The sequence below is a fragment of the Amblyomma maculatum genome, chromosome 2 (assembly GCF_055883805.1).
Source record: "Amblyomma maculatum isolate TAMU_Amacu chromosome 2, ASM5588380v1, whole genome shotgun sequence".
Taxonomy (NCBI): Eukaryota; Metazoa; Arthropoda; class Arachnida; order Ixodida; family Ixodidae; genus Amblyomma; species Amblyomma maculatum.
The window spans coordinates 174,633,923-174,655,796 of record NC_139345.1 but is presented as its reverse complement, the minus strand read 5'-3'; the positions used below and the strand labels follow the sequence as shown (position 1 = coordinate 174,655,796).

The window sequence follows — 21,874 nt, the reverse complement described above, 5'->3', positions numbered from 1 at the left end:
CGAGATTGCCTCCGTGCGCTTGTTTGTGCATGCGGAGGTGATCTCGGAGGCCATGAGAAATCGTTCGCATCTCACAATCGCTGACAGCGCCGCTTCAGCAGCGGCGGCCGCGATGCGATCGAATGTTGCTTTTGCCTAATTTGGTTTTTGAGACTTTTGCTTTTTTTGGTTTTAGTGTTAGCAGCGGTGTCGCAGCGTGGCCGCCATAGCGTTTGGCGGAGGCTGCATCAGTCGTCGTGTCGAGTGTGGTGCGCGGGTGTGCGTAGTGCTGTGATGGCGGCGAACGTGAAAAAAAGAGCAGCACTGATGTTAAAGACCAAGCTCCAGATAAAATCAGGGCCTTCAAGACAGTTTACAAGAGGAGACTGATTGACACTCTTCTCTCATGAAGCTTCTAATGAAGCAGGATTTGGAGATCGACTTGCTGGGAGCATTAAAGCAGAATGGGACAGCGTGAAAGGCAAATTGATTGCCAACTGCTTTAGGCACGCAGGTTTTGTTCCAGCACAGGCCCATGCATCAAGTGACGATGGGGACGATCCCGACGAAGCAGAAGCAGAGCTCCGCGAGCTCGATAAGCCTGGAATGATTTTTCACGTTTTGTTGGAGACATGTCCGCAACAATGACTGTAGAGGACTTTGTAGGCGGCGACGACATTGCGGCGGCCACGGCTGTACTGGCGGACACCGAAATCGCTGTGGAAGTTTCTGAACATCTCGCAGACGAAGCTCAGGCTGACCTTGCAGACGATGAGAGCATTTCGACTTCACAAGAAACGCTTGCTGCATTGGATTTACTGCACTGCCACTGCAGTGCTATTAAGAGCAGTGGGTTTGTCCTTGTTGAGTGTTTGCAAACTGTGGAACAGGGCGTGATACGAAACGCGATCAACACAAAAAAAGCAGGCCGCGATAATGCACTTCTTTGCGCGTAAATAAATGAACGTGACCCAAGTAGGCACCTTCCGAGTTGCTGTGCCTTCTCTGATTGAATTTTGCTGCTCTTGCATGTATCTTCTACGAAATGTTATACAGTCGAACACGGATATATCGAACTCGAAGGGGATCGCGAAATAGTTCGATATATCGATAATTCGATATACAAAAATCAGCTTGTGACTGCACTTACGATGCCAAAAAACGATACCGTATTTGTCGCGTAATCAACCCACTCGCATAATGAACCCACCCTGCACTTTTGCAGGGAGAATTTGAAAAAGAAAAAAAGCGTTAAGGCCAGCTCGCTCATATGCAAGCGATTGAGCGATCTCAGCGACGAGCGGCAGCGACAGAGCGAAAAATTTCAAACTTGTTGAAATTGCGTCCCTCTGGCAGCTCTAAACAAGGTTTCTGTGTTGTCGCGGCAGAAATCGCGAGCGTTTTCGCTTGCATGTCGATGGTGCGCGTCACTCCGTTTCGGTCGTCTCATCCACAGCTCATTTCTTGGCAGTGTGCCAAGGTGCTGCGCAGTGATAACGTCGGGGCGCGTTTATCTTTTCATAGCTCCTGCAGTGGCGGGGAGTGAACATGGCAGAGTGCCCGTGATGGCTTGATTGCACGTACAAGCCTGATTCGATTTATCAAGCCGCGCTTGGGGTGGGCATCATGATCGCAGCAGCTGACCGCATGCTTTCGTTCATTCATACATGCAAGAATAAACGACTCCCACAAAAAAAAAAAAAAAAAAAAGATCCTGCCGTTTTTTAACGTCCGAACAGCACAACGATATGAAAGGATGACTCGCAAAAAAAAAAAACAGAGAGCTGCCGCTTTTTAACGTCCGCAGGCACCATAGCACCTCAGGCGCCACACGCAGAGGGTTCGCACATGCGTAGCGCATGCTGAAGGAGAGAGATAGCTGGGCAAAAGGATGGGCACACCCACGCACATGGCTTGCAAACGTCATGTGTTGGCGCGCGGAAAACGATAACTGCAGATGCGCGCGCCTTTGGAGAATGGGCACGGCGCTGCCCAGACCAGCCATCGCTGAACTGTCCCCTCTCATTCCTTCCGCACGTGGCTTGAAAACAGCACGCGGCAAACGGCCAAGGGTGATGTGATCGTCTTTGGGGAAGGCACACTTTCCAGTGCGTGGTGCGGAGTTCGATATATCGAACGACCGGTGAAATTAGCTTCGATATATGACACGGCTTTCCTATACTTTTACAAGGGATTTTCAAGGGGATATTCCGTGAGTTCGATATAACCAAACTTTGATATATCCGGGTTCGATATACACTTGAACCTGGATATAACGAAATTGAAAAAGCCCGTGAAATATTCGTTATAGGGAGGTTTTCGTCATAAGCAGTTTCCGCAAGAAAGTTCGAAAAGTAAATACAGAAACAAAACTAAGCTGAAAATCAAGGCTAGTGAACTCGCCCAGGACGCTTTTATTGCACTGAGAAGTAACGAGTGATTTTGCTTTGCTGTTTGTTGACGAGGGTCGGCACCACCGATCGCTCGTAGGTCATTAAAGCACTTAAATCTGAACCACCATCGTCCAGCGAGCCGGCGACGCGGCGCAAAACGTCGATGGCGTCCAACACTTTATTTGTTGAAGGCATAGCACATGGTGGCTCGAACTCTGGGAATCCATCACTGCTGGTCTGACATCGGATACTTTCCACCAGCGCCTCATCCGACATCTCTTCAGAAGTCACGGCACAGTCATCCGCATGCAAAAGTCGAAGAGCTGCACGTCATCCGGGGCTGCTCCATTCACGCGCAATAAACCCCAAGCTTCGGCAATATCGGGCGGCGATGAAGGCTCCAAGCGCTCCTCTTCATCGTCAGCTTGCGCAGTCTGAACTTCTTTTGTAATGCGGGCTTTTCTGAAACAGTTAGCGATAATGTCCGCACCCGTTTCTCACCACGATGCTTCAAGCATCTCAACTGCTTGAAAAATGTCCACTTTCATTTTACGCTGAAGACGAATGTTCAGAAGCAGCCTTTGAATCAGTCTACGCCGGTAGCTGCACTTCACGCTATTAATAATTCCTTTGTCGAGGGGCTGAATGAGTGAAGTGCAGATAGCGGGCAAATACTGCAGTTCAATATTTGAAAGGTCGAGGCCTTCAACATGTTGTGCAGCACAGTTATCTGGGAATAAGCAAATGGTGCGGTTCTGCTTCTTGACCTTCATTAAATGCCTTCAACCAGTCACCAAATATAGCCCGCATCATCCACGCTTTCGTATTAGCTACGTATTTCACGGGCATCCAATGCGTTCCTTTGAAGCACCTGGGGCGGGCACTCTTGCCGATAATCAGTGGGACGCGCTTGTCAGTCCCGTCCGAGTTTACACACAGCAAAACAGTTATGCGAAGTTTGCTTTACTTGCCGCCGTGGCAGACGTCACCTTTTAGGCTGAGGGTGCGGTTTGGAAGCAACTGATAAAAAAGAGCCGTCTCGTCACAGTTGTAGATTTTGGACGTGTCGTAGCGCTCCAAAATTGCTGAGAGTTTCTCTTCAACCCAAGAATTGGCAGCATCACTGTCCGCGGACGAGGACTCACCGCTTATCATCTTTCCAGGGATGCCATGCCTCTTTTTGAAGCCTTGCAGCCATCCGTTGCTCGCGTTTAGGTCATCAAAGCCCAAGATGCAAGCATAATCACGTGCCTTTTGTTGCAAGAGAGCGCCGCTGATCGGAAGATTTCTAGCCCTCGTGTCCATAAACCATGTAAATACCGCTTTGTCCATGTCGGCATATGTTGATGGCTTCACCCTCTTTTATTTGCCGTCAGCACCAGACTCCATTGCACCACGAATCACATCTTTCGCGTTGAGTATGGTAGAGAGAGAGCTGGCTGGGATTCCAAACCTGGCAGCTATATCCTTCTTTTTTTCGCCTCCAGCAACGGCGCCAGAAAAGCAATTCTGTCCTCAAGAGACAATATTTTCCGTTTTTTCGTGGACGCATTCATTCTCGATGTCTTAAAGCACCAATATGACCCGGCGCACAGATACACGAAGACAAAAACGAAATGCACATGCCGGAAGCAAGCTTGCCGGAACGACGTAGGGCAACAAAGAGATGAACCCGAAAAGCACCGAATGAAAACAAACAACAAAGTTCGAGAAACGTCTGTCGCGCCACCTAGTGTCACGCATACGAAGTGGTGATTTCTGCATCAGTCAAAGGGTGGCGCTGCTAGCGGGGCACCTGTGCATTATCATCATCACCACCGCGTGGGCGAGTAATATGCTCGCTCGCCGCGGCTGTGAATGTTTTTTTTAGGCGGTCATCATTCTTGATCATTAACTAACGAAAAAATCTGGCACAACTTCGCTCTATGTTATAAAATATGCGGCAAAAAGACTAGGCGGTTGACGGCCCGAATTCGTTATTTCAAGGTTCTCTCCCCTAGCCACTTTGTTGCATTGAGGTCAAAAATACATGGGTTTCTATGGGACTGGCGACGGGAAATAGAAAAACTTCGTATTAGAAATTATGAATAGAGCGAACTATTTTCCCCATTTTTTTAACTGCTCGTTATAACGAGGTTTCACTGTATTCACTTTAAGGCCAGAAAAAGTCATGAATGCTTTTCTGCACCACGCTTCGCTTCCGTGCTAACAGGTCCGCCTGAATTTCGCTTGCATCAGCTGAGCTTGCGTCGGCTGCGCTGCTGCAGGTGAGTCATCCTCGTCGTCGCTCTCAGACTCCACAAGCACTTGGCGAATAATTTCTGCACCTGCAAGCCCAGCGCACAGTTGCAACTCGTGGTGCATGTCTGTGAACTCTGAAAACGAGACTGCCGGTGAAATTTCGACACCTGCAGTGCGAACGTCGTCAATGAGCTGCTCCCTGCCTGACAGCTACTCGACGACACTCTCCTCGTCCAAGGCAGCTGACTCGTCATTCAGCACAAATCCCGCGTGGCGGAAGCAATTGCGCAGCGTTGTGGGTGCTACAGACTTCCACGCATCGGCGAGCATACTAAGTGCTCCAAGCAAATCGACAGAGTAGGTTTTCCCACTGTCGATGCACACCACAACCACCAATCACTGGATCACAACACCAACTCCTTTGAGTGCCTTTTCGCTGTGGCGTTGCACGCAAGAAAAAAAATAAAGACTCCTTATAAACTCCGGAAACAGCTTCTTGAAGAACTAGAGCCGATTTAATTAAATGTGAACCACAGCAGCGACAGAACATACTTCCATGACCACGGTTAGGCCTACTCGCTACGCAGCTTGGCAACGCACGTGAAACGCATGGTAAACACACAGAGGAACAGGCAGTCGAAACGATCACGCTAAAAGAAAAAACGAGAAAAGCCCTCCAGCGGCGAGCAGCGAAGGCGACTTTGTCCCGGAAATGGAAGCTGCTAGGCAAATAATATAGCCTCGATCCAGAGTCAGTTTAGCTGAGGAGCGGCATGCAAGGCCGGCACCGTTTTCGAGGCTATCAAAGGAAAAAGAAAACAAAGATGGCGGCGACACCACTCAAAATGTGTGGCAGTTGGCCCGGCTGACGCTTGGAATGTCCGAAAAATCAAATAGCTCTCCTTAGAGTGTCCGAAGTTTTGAGCAGCGCAATACATTGACTTTATAAGGTATGTCCTGGGGCCGGAAAAAAGTCCAAATAATCAAGCATGTCCGAAAAATCAGTCGTTGACTGTAATTCGAACATTTTTTCTTGTCCCCTGAAGGTCAAATTAATGAGTGTTTACTCTATTCAGCAACAATATGACAGCTCCACTTCATTTCATGCAGGTACAGTAAGCCATCCATACAAGCTCCTGTATAACGACTGCACGAAATTTTTCAGTACAGTAAACATTTTGGAGCAATTCTACTCTAATTTTGCTTGCATATATCATGTGCATTAGTAACAAACAAGATGAACAGTGTTTGCCATTTTGTAATTTTTTTTTTTTACTGACCAGATATTCAATATTTAAAGGCATTTTCCCCCTATATTTGCATTCGACTCGTATTCAAAAATTTAAATACTTGCACATTCCTAAAAAATAGCAATGATGAGTTGATGAGGTCATCAGCTGGTGCAACTGGGAGTTGAGCGAGTGAGTTAGGTCAGCTTCTGTTCTCCATAACTTTGCCTGCCTTTGCTGTTGGTACCTCTGGTGGACTCCCCGTGGAGGGAGGGAGGTTTCGTGCTGCCCGGCAGATGCTGGTGCCCCTCCCACTTGACCCACTCTGGCACCCAGAGGCACACCCTGAGGGAGGTAGATTTCGCCCTTCTGTGAATTCCCCGCTTAATATGAATCTAGCCTAATGACGGTAAATCGGCCGCCATTTTTATCTTCATGTACTTCGCTTATAATACAGATTTTTAAATAAGGCTACTGCGCCGTTCAATGCCTGTGTGCCAAGAGTACTCAAAATATTTTGCTCTGAAATTATCAGTAGAAGAAAAAAAAAATTTCCTTCCAGCCAAGGAACTACCAAGGCCCAGTTCAAGTAGAAACTTCCCCCTTCAATCTATCAGCAGTGTGCTGGTTCCCAAAAGAGAAGTGGTGCCCACCCGCGGCTGGTGGGGTCAAAGCAGCAGCTGTCCTGGCGGCCAAGCATGCGCAGCACCACGGCCACGCCCCCGCTGCGCACAAATCCCGCCTGGAACTCCTGGGCCTCCTTGGAGAAGGGCGACAACGCAGGCAGCAGCAACGAGTAGGCCACCTGCAAAGACACCACCACCGTCCCTGACACAGGAGCCATCGTGCAGAGCACCCCCGACCCCCCTTTTCGGAATGAGCAGGCAGTCAGATGAAATGCATTACTACCGAGTGTGTTTAACAATTCTTCATATCACTAAATGCATTCACTACCCTTTCTGTAAATGCATAAGTTGCGGGAGGGGGGTTAATGCGCTTTTCCAACCTACTGTCCCATTACATTAAAGTGCCAAGTTTAACTCTTGCTGCCTGCTTGTAGACAGTTCACAGGCTAGCTTCAGCACTTCAGCTGAGCAAGCATGAAGAATTTAAGAAATTCCACTATGCTTGTAAGGTCTACATGCGTGACTTTAAATTAAATATGAAAAAAAAAAAAAAAAAAGACTAGTAGTGCTTTGGCACCCAAAGCCCAAAACAGTGGATGAGCTCATTATGCGAGTGTGTCGGTTACTTGAGCAACATAGCGCTGCTGACCAGCACTTCCCGTGACTGATTCCTTACCTCCAGGTGGTAGAGCAGCTCGGTGGGTGACAGGGACTGGAGCAGGGCCTCCAGAGCGGCCCCCGTTGGGTCACCCTCCCCTTGGTGGCCACTGAGCTCACACAGTTCCCGCAACCGCTCCACTGTCTGCACGTCTGCACACAGAGAAAAACAATGGCAACCACACGTCAGGAAAACCCTCGGTGTAAAGCGTTGAGCAGGCACTCGGACAGACAGCTAGCCTCCAGTACGAGCACCATATGAGAACACAGCAATGAAAGAACAGTAGCTGCCATCTACAGAACCTTACTTTCCAGTGAGTAGAACAGTGCCACTTGCATAATGCCACAAGAAATGAAAACACTGAAAGTGACAACACAGACTACATCACAAGAAAGTAAGGAGCAGCTATGAAACAGAAATATACTCATTTTGTAGCTGCAGTATCAGAATTTTCGAGCAACTTGACAGCACAAGCAACGTAAATATTCATTGCATGAATTCACAGGCCGCCAAATAGCACTGCAAAGAAAGGTTTCGTGCCACACAATGAACTACAGTCGAACCCGGATATATTGAACTCGAAAAGGATCATGAAATAGTTCGATATATCGATAATTCGATATACAGAAATCGGCTTGGGACAGCACTTACGATGCAAAAAACGATACCGCATTTGTCGCGTAATCAACTCACTTGCATAATGAAACCACCCTTCACTTTTGCACTCGAGAATTTGTTAAAAAGAAAAAGCGTGAAGGCCAGCTCGCTCACATGCAAGCGATTAAGCGATCTCAGCGAGGAGCCGCAGCGACAGAGCAAAAAATTTCCAACTTGTTGGAACTGCGTCCCTCTGCCGTTCGAGCCACCGCGGCAGCTCGAAACAAGGTTTCTGTGTCGCCGCGGCCGAAATCGCTTGCATGTCGCACTCAGTTTCGGTCGTCTCATCCACAGCTCTTTTCTTGGCAGCGTGCCAAGATGCTGCGCAGCGATAACGTCGTGGCGTGTTTATCTTTTGATAGCTCCTCCGGTGGTGGGAGCGGACTTGGCAGACTGCCCGTGATGGCTTGATTGCACAAGTCTGGTTCGATTTATCACGCCGCGCTTGGGGGGGCGGGCGTAGTCCACTGCCATAAAATATTGGAAAGCGTGATACAGTAGCTGCAAATGCTGTTTGAAGCAAAAAATGCTAAAAGCCGGTGTCATAATCGCAGCTGACCGCGTGCTTTCGTTAATTTATACATGCTAGAATAAACGCTCCTGCAAAAAAGAAAAAAAGCCGCTTCGTAACGCCATATCTTACGCTACGCCACGCGTACAGCACAACGATAAAAATAGACGACTCTCGGGAAAAAAAAAAAAAAGATAGATCTGCCGCTTGTTAGCTTCCGCAGGCGCCATAGCCACGTCAGCCGCTGCGCGCAGAGGGTTCGCAACACACGCTGGGGAAAGCGTCCGACGTTCTTTCTGAAAACGGGCTGAGCTGGCTTGGCGCATGCGTAGCGCGTGCTACTGCGAACGAAGGCTGGGAAAGAAAAAGGAGAGAGATAGCTCGGCAAAAGAATGGGCACACCCTTGCGCTTCGCTCTGTCGCGTTTTCCCCCACTCGTGGCTAGCAAACGTCATGTGCTGGCGCGCGGGATACGATCACCTCAGATGCGCGCGCCTTTGGGGAATGGGTGCGGCGCTGCCCTAGCCGAACTGTCCCCTCTCATTACTTCCGCGCGCGGCTTGAAAACGTCGCGCGGCAAACGGCCGAGGGTGATGCGATCGTCTTTGGGAAAGGCACACTTTCCAGTGCGTGGTGCGGAGTTCAATATATCAAACGACCGGTGAAATTGAGTTCGAAATATGACGCGGCTTTCCTATACTTTTATATGGGATTTTCAAGGGGATATTCCGTGAGTTCAATATAACCGAAATTCGATATATCCGGGTTCGACTATTAGGAACTGTGTTTATCACCACCTAACTTAAAACTAGGGGTGTGCGAATACCAAATAGTGCCTCTCGAATCAAATCAAGAAAATAACCCGAATATCAAATCAAATATCGAATACATCGATATGCTTCGTATATCAATATGTAGTAAAAATTTATTCAAACACTTGCTGAAGTGCTTATAAGTTATAACTCATAAGTTCTGACGCAAAAAAAGAAAAGCAGCTGCTGCACGTGATCTGGCAACAGCTTGTTGCCAGCGGCAGAAAATATGTTTTTCACTTGGAACTTGCGTTGCCAGTATAGTCAGGTATTTCACGGCCATTCTGCACAGGCCAGGAAAGTGCCTGTTTTCCTCCAGCATTCAAGAAGGTCTTCATCCCTGGTGCAAACTAGCTCTCGAACCCCTCTTAGGACCGTTCCTTTTTTTTTTTTATAGGCTGATCTACACCACATTTGCACAATCTGTACACTTTCTTGTGCTGATTACAAAACTGAAAACTGTTTTCACCTACAGTATTCACCTACAGTAGATAGCTTTAAAATAAAGGCCAGCTTTCCTTACTTAAAATATTTAAAGCTATCTACTTTATTTTAAGTAAGGTAAGCTGGTCTTTTGTTTGGAGGAGGCATGGTTTGTAAACATCTTCTGGAGGAGATTTCTATATTTAAATTATCTAGAATCCCAAAGGACTGCAGTAAGGCATAAATGAGCATTCTAGGATGATTTGGACGAAAGTTATGGCTTGTCAAACTTGCCAAAGAAAAAGCTCATTTTGGTGACTGAAACAAATGGTTTATTTTGATAATTTTAGTAAATAAGCAGTAGCTAAAAAGTAGTGTTGCTGCAGAGCTTGTGACTATCTTTCCAGATAAAAAAAGAAAAAAGGTATTATAGCGATAGCAGATATAGAACTGGAGATATCGCTCCTCCAAAATTCTGACTGTGTCCAAAATGCAATTTTATGAAACCGGCAAAAAAAAATAATTTTGGCACATTTTTGGATTTCCAAGTTCTGACTGGTTTCTGGTGTGGATGCACCATTTCCTGTTGAGATAATTGCCCCTGCCACTCAAAAGCAAGCTTACTTCGTCAAGGTTTTCGATTCCACATGCCGCGGGATGCGCCGTTTTGCGAGCGCCGCTGCCGCCCGTGCCACTTATTTTTGTGAGTGCTCGGTCTGCCGTGCCCGTGAAAACTGCTTAGGTATCACTTTTTCATCCACACCGTCATACTTATGCTGCCCGTATGAGCCAGGAATCGGTTCGATGAAATCGTTTGTGCTCCTCGCTGTCATGCCGAGCACCTCCAGCTACGCAGTTATTGGCCCATCGTGGAGTGTCGGCGCTGCGTCACTGATTGCAGATGAGATGTGGCGATGCAGCGTCACCGGTGCACCTTTTACTTTACCTTTCTTCGTTTTTAGGCCAATATAATGCCCGAAGCTATATTTTCCATGTTTTATGCTGTGATCCTGATGATGGAACTGAGTTAAGCTGGCTAGGCCTGTGTAACCATTTCAAAATGGCGCCAAGCTACAAGCAGTCGACGCCAGCAGCCAACCAAAAGTGGTCAGTTTGGTCACATGCTCTCGGAGCCCAATAGCACAGCGTGTTTCACACAATTTTGTACCTTTATTTCCTGCTTCATGGATGCCAACTGAGAAAGGGGAATAGCCTGAATCCCTATCTTTCAAATGTGACCGATAAAATCTCAGCGCAATTTGACCTCAATATAAAGAGCCAAGCGGTCAGACTAGTGTCAGTACTAGTTTGTGCTATTAAGAATTTATTTATGCCTGCTGTGCAGTGGCTGTAGATTAAAAAATATGTGCCGCACGATCAGAAAACCAGCAACTGCAGTGAAAAATCGGGAAAAGATGAAGGAATGACAGATCTCGCATCAGCGTGTTCCCCTGAATATCGAATATAGTTGAAACTCAATTTAACGAAGTTGAGGGAAGAAGTGAATTACAGTCGCACCCGGATATATCAAACTCGAAGGGGATCGCGAAATAGTTCCATATATCGATAATTCAATATACAGAAATCGGCTTGAGATGCCACTTGCAATCGTGAAAAAGGATACTGTATTTGCAGCGTTATCAACCCACTCGCATAATAAACCCCCTCCCCACTTTTGCCCTTGAGAATTAAAAAAAAAAAAATGTTCGGTGCCGTGCGTCCCACTTCAAGCGTTGCATATCCTCAGCTCATGTATTGGCAGCGCGCCAAGATGCTGCGCAGCGGTAACGTTACGGCATGTTTATCTTTTTACTATACTTTTGATAGATCCCGTGGTGGCGGGGAGCGAACTTGGCAGAGTGTTCGTGATGGCTTGATTGCATAACCCTGGTTCTATTTATCACGCTGTGCTTGGGGCGAGCGTAGTCCACTGCCACAAAATCATTGGAAAGCGTGATAGCCGCAAATGCCGTCTGAAGCGAACAATGCTAAGAGCCGGTATCATGATCGAAGCTGACAGCATGCTTTCGTTGATTCATAGATGCAAGAATGAACGACTCTCGCAAAAAAAAAAAAATCTGCCGCCGCTTAACGTCCACAGCCGTCATCGCTTACGCTGTGCCGCACATTCGGCACAAGTAAGGGCGACTCTCGCAAAAGAAAAAAAAAATGCTGCTTCTTAACGTCCACAGGAAATATACAGCCGCCACAGCATATGCCATGCCGCACGTTCAGCACGACAGCAAGGATGAACACCTGCTGCAAAAAGAAAAACACGTTTCTTAGCGTGTGCAGCCACCATGACACGAGACGCGCATCGCATGTCAGCCGCCGCACGCAGAGCGTTCACAACACGTAGTGGAGAAAGTGTCTGCCACGGACAGAGCTGGCTTGTCTGCACATGCGTAGTGCGTGCTGCTGCGAACGAAGACCGAGAAAGAGAGAGAAAGAGGAGAGATAAAGCAAGGCAGAAGAGTGGGTACACCCTTGTGCTTCTCTTTATCGCGTTTTTTCCCTCTTCTGAACGCCGCGCGGTTGCAATGGTTCCCTCTTGTTCCTTCAGGCACATGGCTTGAAAAGTCATGCTGGCATGCGGCGAACTATCAGTGCAGATGCGCGCGCCTTTGGGGAATGAGCGCGGTACTGCCCTAGACCGGCCGTCGCCGAACTGTGCCTATTCATTCCATACGCGCGTGGCTTGATAACGTCACGCGGCAAACAGCCAAGGATGAAGCGATCGTCTTTGAGGAAGGCGGACCGTCCAATGCATGGTGTGGAGTTCAATATATCGAACTACCGGTGAAACTGAGTTCGATATATGACGCAGCTTTCCTATACTTTTATATGGATTTTTAAGGGGATATTCCGCGAGTTCGATATAACCAAAACTCGAATTATGCGGGTTTGATATATCCGGGTTTGACTGTATTTCGTTTAATCGGGAACTTCGTTAAGGGGGGACATGGGTCTCAGACATTTTTTTATTTACTGATCAATTTTAATGAAACTGCACATACTTGTTCAGTTTTTCTTGCTGATTTCAAATATGCAATTAGCTTTCTTGTAGGCCAATCGATTATTGAGATATTAAGAAATATGTCATTGTTTGCTCAAACAATAGGAAAATTATTACTGATCAGAAATTTTTTTTTAATGTACGAGTAGATACTACAGTGTGCGATGAATGCAATTTAACAGCTCACTGAACTTAGTGCTCACATAATGGCAGCTAGAGATGAAAAATTAGAGAGAAAAACAAAAAAATTGAAGGTGAAAATAAAAAATCTATTGCCAGCATTGCATGCCTCGTGCTTTCAGCTGCACATTGCAAAATGAATTGTAGGTCTAGGTGCCCTAGGTGCCGAGATATGACTTGAGCAAGCTTCCAACATCAACCAAAAACACAGTTTTGAGAAAATGACAAAAAAAAAACAAACAAAACAAAATTTAATGAGGGAATGTGAAAAATATGTGCACATTTCATTTCAAAATGACTAATAAGCTCCAGGCATATAATCTGACTGGGTTTTGCCATGAATATGGTGCTTTCGTAAGGCTTTTTGCACATTCTCGGACTTTGCACGCCTGCGTGCCGATTCCCTGCTTCTGCGCAAGTCCTTCTCTAACACGCGCTTTTCACTTTGCATGCTTGGTTTTAGACTCATCTCACTGAGTATGGCTGTTGATGATTTTGAGCTACCTGCATTGAATTTTATTACGGCTTCGGCTACAGCAGCCTTTACCGCAAACAGCGGGGACGCCTTAGGTGCCAGTGCCCATATCATTGAATGGAAGCTTTCATTGTTGTTCTGAGTTTTGCCGCGCAGGCGTCTGTCAAGCAGCTTCTTGTCTGATAACCGCTGATAGATGAGAAGCAAGGCCTCACAAACTTGGGGAGGCAGGTTTCTGGGATGCTTAGGCACTGGCTAACCCCGAGCCTTTGCTGCATTTTGCTTGAACCAGGAGCTAGGCCCTGGTGGGCAAAAACTGTGTTGAGGCTTTGCATCATTAGATGTGATATGATATGTGGCCATCACTGCCCTGTGCATGAAATCAATGTCTCCTTTGTGTGTCTTTAGGGCCCATCCATAATAGGAGGTGAGCCTACTGATGAGGTCTCCTGTCAGTTTGCCTCTTCCACTGATGCTTTTGGAGCCAGAGCCTTTAAGCTTAGCTACAGCGTTGCGCAAAGGCGTACCCATGCGTTTCTGCACATGGTTAATGCAGTCTTCTTTGTTTATGGGTATACAGTTGAATCCCTTTATAAGAGTCATGCACTGGGGAACAGTTATTGTCTCTTATATAAGAGGTCCCTTATAAGCAGGGTACCACGTTTACATCTTCTAACCATACCTTATTTCGGTGTAGACATGGTGTACCCTTCTTTTTTGTGTATTCTAACAGTAGGATGTTAGAATACACAGAAAAGAAGGGTACACCATGTCGCAAAAGCGTTATGGGTTTCATTTACATATTGCATTTCCTTGGTGGACCACCATACTGACCACAACTTGTAACTTTCTCATATTTATTTACTGCTGAAATAGTTGTAAATCTTGGTCTGCATCGCTGCATTGATGCTATTCAACACAGCCTCTCCCAGCTTGAAAATCAGGCCAAGAAGTCGTAAAATTAACTAGCTTACCACCAAGGTGCTAGAAGCGGCCAAAACTATTACACACCACTAGCAAAAATATCCCTCGGAAATTTATGCTTGTTTGACAAAGAGCAACAGCGGCTGTAACAAGTCTCTGAATGTTGTTGCTCAGAAGAAAAATAAATGAAAAGCAAACGAGGCATTTCTGACTGGAGTTTAAACTGGTTGAATAGCAAACAGAGCAGTTTATTTGTCCTCGCCAGAACAAGACCACTTCTGTTTTCATGTCATTTGTTTTGGTCTTGGCTTGGCTATGTCTCGCTTTCTAGGCACACTTGTTTATGTCAGCAGCACCAGCTGAGCACTTTCTTTGCATTTATCAGACATATTTGTTGCTCATACTGCAATGTAACATAATAGACAATTTTAGTTATATTCTTCAGACTAGTGGATACAACACCTACAGTAATTCGTAATAGGAAGCTCCACTAATTGGAGAACCCAACGCGCGCTCCCAATATGCTTTCTCAGATGCTTGCGTATGCAGTCGCACTTGTGCTCTTCGTGGAAAGCCTGAAGAGCTTCTCTACATTGCATTCCCACTGCAGGGGATTCTTTTAGTCATTTCATAGCTGACTGAGCTGCTCTTTGTTAGCTGAAGTTATAATTAATAATGATGGCACAGATGTGTCTCTCTTCTTTTGTTTTCACTGTAGCTACTACTGAAGATGGCAATGGGTGGCGTTGCATCTAATGTTAAAATGTCTGTTATAAGCAAGACTGAGTACCAAACTTCAAGGCTAATTTGTCCTTTATAGTCAATTGTCTTCTGCATCCAACGTCTGATAAAAAAGAGGCCCAATTAATGAAAGTCATAGGGTGGCCAACCATTTGTTGAATGGTGTCTCTTATACATGATTATCTGTTACATCAGTGTCTCTTATAACGGGGTTCAACTGTATATCCATACACCTTTTCTTCCTCCAAGGCGAGGTATGTCCTGCTGTCACCGTCACACAGCACTGTAGTGTACCGCAGTTGGTGCTCGAGGGACCTCCTGAACAGTATCAAGGCAGCCTCCACTTCCATTTCTCCTGTCTTTTTCGTTGTGTTTTTTGGCATACATGGCTGGCTGCCCATGTTCCATACGAAGGATCATCTTCCTTTGGGCCCGACTCGCAACCAGTGCAGAAATTACTCAACACGACATAATCAAGTATCAGGCCACTGAAGAGTTCAATTACTGTGCCGACGCCGTTTAGTTCAGAGTAGAGCTCGCGAACCGACTGTGCGCACTCGTTGGTGTGTTTCCGGTCCGCTCGATCAGCAGCAGGCATCAACTTCGTCTTCGGATAAGCCTGCCACGTTTTCGTATGTAGACCCTGATGGCTGATATTCATCGCCGAAAACTCATCGTTGAAGGCTGTTTAGCGATTACCAGTTGCAAGCATGGCACGCGCGGTGAGAACGTTCGCAGTGAAGGGATTCACCTTTTGAGTACCTTCGAAGCGCGTGAACTCCACGCTGACGCCGTCTCGCCGCAATTGTCACATACAATGTGCAACTTCATGGGAAGCCCATATTCGCGTTCATCCTTGCGTATTTGCACACATCCGGAGCACGATTTGCACTTCACGAACTGGAGCAAAGCGTTCAGAGAATCCAGGCACAGGATGGTGAACGAAGCCCCGCTATGTGGTCGGACCGCGGCATCATTGCTATCGGCAAGAAGTTCTTTCTTTCTGTCCGTTGATGACAGCTTCTTAAGCTTGTCTGCCGCTTATTGCTGGCATTCTGCAGCCTCGGAAGGCTACAGAAATGCCGTGTCGTGGCGTACACGGCCGAAGTCGGATTCCGCTGATGTTAGGCCTAGCGTGGTAGTGTCGCTGCTCCAGTCACCGGATGTGTGAGGCTCGTCCGTCTGGGCATCTTGGGGTGCTGCGGTGCGTTTTCGGAAGTTCTCACTTAACGAACGCTTCAGCTTCTTTCCAAACTGGTGTCTGGCACGAAACTTCGTCGATCGTCGATTCATCGTGAAATCTCCGGCACCAACTCAAAAACAAAATGGCACTCGGGCTGCCATTGCTGCCGCGGCCGAGTGCATCGTGTAGATGACAGAGAAAGGTTCAGTCAATCGCGTAGCGCCATCATGTCACGTGCTCCGAGCAACGATCGGGGTTACGCGTCAGACCTTTTTTTGGGCGCATTTTTTTTCTGCAACCAATGGTCGCACGAAGACTTCGGTGGCGGGAAATTGAAGTGGGAAAACTCCTCTTCCAGACGAGACCAAGATGACCCCGGTAGCATGCATGGTATAGGAGCTACGTGCTGCGTCAAAAGTGCCGTTTTGGTGTTAATTTCGGCTCATATTCTGTCGATACCGACGGCATTAATTAGCCTTACGTGAAAAATATCGAACGTAGCAGTTTGAAAGTTTGTAGACTGGTGAATAATTCGCTGCATATTTCAAAAATAACATTTTAAAATTTTCGACGATTTTTCGAGCTCTAAGACTTGTGTCCCCCCTTAAATCAAGTGAGGCATTTCTCGGTCCTACAATTTGGTGCATTCGATTCATAAAGCGCGGCAGTATTCAAAGCTACCAAGGCATCATACTTGCGAATCCTTAATGCTTGCAAAATGAAATACGGCCAGCAAAAATGACCAACGCTGGTAGAACACAAGAAAAAAAATTGGTACACATCAAGAAGAGCCTGAGAAGATTACAAATTTGTTTTCTGCCACAGAAGTCCATGATCTTTACCTGCGTGCACATTGTGAGAAGTGACCACACCGATTTTTCATAGGTCTGCAGAGCTAAGTAGCAATGTAGGCCTAATAAGCTGAGCTTGCGAGAAGCATGCACTCAAAGGCACGGGAAAATATCTGCACAAGCATAATGGCAAACAAACCACACAAAAAATCCCTGAATTGCAACACCGCCCCTTGGAATGCGACATGAAACTTTTTTTTACCGCTGGCACCATCTGGTGAATTCGACTGAACACTACAACTCTCGTTTTGTGCTGTGCAGGTTGAAAAAAAAAAAAAAAAAAAAGTGGGGCGAAGGTTCCTTGCACTGTTACTGTGGGCTCGCAATCAATAAATTTTGGGGTGCTCTCTGCAAAATAGACCAAAAAAAGCCCCTTCCAGCTTCATTTTTCGAAAAAAAAGGTACATTAAATCGGCACATGAAACAATTCATAGAATTTATTTTGTTATATTGAGTTACTCAAAGCACTGGATCCTATGGGCGTCTAAGGAGAATTACGACATCTTCGTTAAATCGAGTTTTGCCTGTATTCAGTCCGTGAATAAGAAGTGTTCAATTCACAAATCGAATAATCTAAAAATTTATTCAAGTATTCGCATGCCTCTACTTAAAACGTCTTTCTTTTGGTGAATTGTGCGATAAGATTGATACAAGAAATCTAACAAATCCAGCACATGAAACATGTTTTTTGTCTCCACTCTACAATGCTCAGGACTTAAATGCTTCAAGCAGTGTGCCCAACACATATTAATAAATAATAATGATAATAATAATAATAAATTTATTGTGCATACTGTCATCATTTGAGTACACAACCCACCTAAGCACCAGTGCTTGTGGGTGGGGTGGGCAGATCAGCGAGGCGACATACTCACACAAAACAATGTCAGCGCACTCTATGCACGCCAAAAGAAAAAAAAAAAGAAAAAACCACGTACAGTAAAAGCTCGTTAATTCGAACTTTACGGGACCGGGAAAAAAGTTCGAATTATCCGATGTTCGAATTATCGGATGGCCTTGAAAAAACTGACCAAAACCATTTGTATTATGGTAAATGTACCGCATTTAGTCGCGTAACGAACTCGCTCGCATATTGAACCCACCCAGCCCCGTTCGTGCCTACGAATCTGAAAAAAAAAATAATAATAAATGCGTCGGTCGTTAGCGCGTCCCTCCATTTCGCGCCATCATGGTTCACAACACATTTCTTGGCAGTGCGCCAAGATGCTGCGCAGTGATAACGGCGTGTTTATCTTTTGACTTTAGCTCCGGCAGTAGGGAGGAAAGCGAGCTTGGCAAAGTGCCAGCGCTTGTCTGGTTGTGCAAGTCTCCTTTTCAGTACGGTCGCTCATGCTGGGGCGGGCGGCGCCCTATACTGCCACTCCAATTATTGGAACGAACGAACGGTGCTAAAAGCCAGCGTCATGATCGCGGCTGACTTGCGTGCGTGCTTCCGTTGACGACTGATGGGTGGAAAGATAGATGGCTATCACAAAAAAAAGAAGTTTAACCCATAGTGTCCGTCCAAGATCACAGCCTTTTATGGGCGTTGGCTGGAACCGCGCCAACAGTACTCATCCCTATTTCCAAATTAACAGGGTTGGAATTAACGAGTATTTAGTTGCGAGCTACGGAGGTTGCGCAGAAGAGAGAGCAGGCAGCCGCCGCAGCGCGGCCATGCACTGACCTTGCCGCGGCCGCCGTCCCCTCCCTCCAACGCTGACGGCCAGCCGCCAGGCCAGTCATGGTGCCATTTAAGTTTTACCCACTCTTCCATGGTTTTACCTGGTTTCATCTTCTGTCCCCGTTTTGGACGTGCGCAGCCTCTAATTATGTCTACCGATCGCGGAGATGTTTCTTTACTTTTTTTTTTCCTTTTCTTTTTTTTATTTTTTTTTTGCCATGTGATGTGCGCCAAGCCGCCTAGACGCAGCAGCGCGTAGTTCGAATTGTCCGTAGCAGAACCGACTCGCGTTCGAACTAACGGGCTTTTTTATACACAGATCTCTATGAAGCTTGGCCAGACCAAGTAGTGTAGTTCGAATTATCCGAAAATTCGAATTATCGAGGTTCGAATTAACGAGCTTTCATTGTACATAGTGACCTCAAAAAATAAAGAAACAAAACAAAATACAAAGTGGATATTTAGTTGAACAGATTTAAAATACAGAGAAGGAAGTTTAGGGCAGCAGAAAGAGCAATGAACTAGAACTATGAAGGAAGCACGTGCTTGCATTAGCAAAAAAAACATCAGTAGCAGATTTACAAGGTGCTGCATTTAGCAATTGGAAAAATGGGGGTAAGAAGATATCTTATGTCTTCATGGAAAATGTTTGAAGCTTGCTAATATGAAGAATGTGAGAGTACTAGAGCCGTGCCATCAGCATATTGGTATACAGTGAAGGCTCGTTAATTCAAACCTCCATAATTCAAACTTTTGGATAATTGAAACTATAATACAGTCGAACCCAGATATATCGAACCCGGATATTTCGAATTTTGGTTATATCGAACTCATGGAATACCCCCTTGAAAATCCCATGTAAAAGTATAGGAAAGCTGCGTCGTATATCGAACTCAATTTCACTGGTCGTTCGATAAATCCAACTCCGCACCACGCATTGGACTATGCACCTCCCCCAAAGACGATAGCATCACCCTCGGCCGTTTGCTGCGTGAAGTTTTCAAGCCACGCGCGGAGGGAATGAGAGGACACAGCCCGGCGATGGCTGGTCTAGGGCAGCGCCGAGCACGCATCTGCAGTAATCGATGCCGTGCTAGCACGTGACGTTTGCAAGTCGTGTGAAGGAACGAGAGGGAACCAATGCAGCCATGGTGTTCGGGAGAGGGGAAAAACAAGGGTGTGCCCACTCTTCTGCTGAACTTTATCTCTCCCCTTCCTCTCTCTTTCCCGGTCTCGTTCGCAGCAGCACGCAGTATGCATGCACGGACAAGCCAGCTCAGCCCGTGGCAGACGCTTCTCCAGTGTGTGTTGTGAACGCTCTGCACGCGACGGCTGGCGTGCGATGAGTGTCACATATCATCGTGCTGAACGCACGTAAGCTGAAAAACGGCAGATCTATTTTTTTTTTTTTTTTTTTTTTGCAAGAGTCGTTTATTCTTGCCGTCGGGCTTAATGTATGTTATGGCGGCTGCGGAGGTTAAGAAGCGACAATTTCTTTTTCTTTTGCGAGTTGTTCTTGTCAGGCTGAACATGCAGCACAGCGTAAGCTATGACGGCTGCGGACGTTAGGAAGCAGCAGCTTTTCATTTTTTTTTTTTTTTTTTTTTTTTTTGCGAGTCATTTATTCTTGCATCTATGAATCAACGAAAGCACACGGTCGGCTGCGGTCATGCCACCGGCTTTTAGCATTGTTTGCTCCAAACGGCATTTGCAGCTGTCACGCTTGGCAATGATTTTATAGCAGTGGACTACGCCCACCCCACCCCAAGCGCGGCATGATAAATTGAACCATGGCTTGTGCAATCAAGCCATCACGCGGGCACTCTGCCAAGTTCGCTTCCTGCCACCACAGGATCTACGAAAAGTGTAGTTAAAAGATAAACACATCGTGGCGTTATTACTGCGTAGCACTGGCACGCTGCCACTAAATGAGCTGTGGATGCGACGGTCGAAACGGAGGAACGTGCCACCGAACGCTTTTTTGTTGCTGCTTTTTTTTTTAAATTCTCGGGGGCAAAAATGGGGAGTGGGTTCATTATGCGAGTGGGTTGACTACGCGACAAATACCATATCATTTTTCACGATCGCAAGTGGCTTCTCAAGGCGATTTCTGTATATCGAATTATCGATATATCGAACTATTTCGCGATCCCCTTCGAGTTCGATATATCCGGGTTCGACTGTACAATAAAACCTCGTTGATACGTTTTTGTTGAAATGCGAGAAAAAAACGTATGATCCGGGAAAACGTATGATCCAAACTCACTTTGATTTCCGAAAATCAAGACTCGAGAACGATATGCAAGGGCATTTATTTCCATTTTCACTGCTTAAAGTAGTCGACCAGCGTTCGCTGATGAAGGGTGCGACCATTAGAAAGGTAGAGCTGCTTTTCGAGCTCACGCATGTTTTTATCTGCAGCGCTGTTCTTTTTGTCGCGGAAAAAACTCCGCAGCACATCAAGTCCGGCGGCGGCCTGGGCGAAAGTAGTCAAGATGTCCTCTTCGTCGTCTTGGTAGCTATCGAACGCTTCGCCGCCTCGTACCTTGGCCACAATTTCGGCTACGCTTTGCGGCTCACAGGTCAGCACGTTGTCGACGGCAACAAACTCTACAAACAAGCCATCGGCACCGGTTGACCGAAACTCTTCGTCGATCTCTGCATAGTCGCCGCTGGGCTCCTGGGTCTCCTCGGCCCCTGGCACATGCCGAAAACCGCACTTGTGAAAGCAGTTACGCACAGTTTCACTCGTAACGCTTTCCCACAAACTGATGAAGTAGTGCATTGCGCCTAGCAACGACAACTTTCCCGGGTCCTGCTGTCGTGAAACACGAGCCAGGAATCATCGCACAATGCACTTTCTATACAAGTGCTTCGCATTTTTTATAATCCCAGCGTCTAAGGGCTGTAAATGACTCGTTGTGTTGCTCGGAAGAAAAATGATGCGGACGTTTCTAAGAAAAGAAAAGTCCTTCAGGTGGGCCACGCAATTGTCTAGAAACAGCAGCCCGTTCCGTCCTCTCGATCCGAGTCGTCCGTCGAGGTACCGAAGGAACACTTCAAAAATGCTGCACATCACCCACGCCTTTGTGTTATTTTTATAAACGCAAGGCAAATGTGCGATATTGCGCAAACAGCGCGGGTTCTTGGGTTTACCAATTACCCAAGGCTTGAGCATATTGCTCCCATCTTCATTGCAGCATTCACGCAGTCTTTGCTTACTTTGCCGCCGTGACAATCGTCGCCTTTCAGGCACAGCATTTTGTTCGGTTGTACCTTGAAGAACAGTCC

General features: G+C 46.6%; 1 protein-coding gene across 3 annotated transcripts in view; it reads right to left on the bottom strand.

Moving 5' to 3' along the window:
- The window catches only part of faf (ubiquitin carboxyl-terminal hydrolase-like faf), a 241,639-nt gene that overhangs the window by 144,144 nt on the left and 75,621 nt on the right, over positions 1-21,874 (bottom strand). For all 3 annotated transcript variants that reach the window (XM_084595526.1, XM_084595528.1, XM_084595527.1), the window contains 2 exons: positions 7,145-7,278; positions 6,496-6,647 (listed from right to left, as the gene is read on the bottom strand). In XM_084595526.1, coding sequence (XP_084451652.1) covers positions 6,496-6,647; positions 7,145-7,278 — 286 coding nt within the window. The remainder of the gene's footprint in view (positions 1-6,495; positions 6,648-7,144; positions 7,279-21,874) is intronic.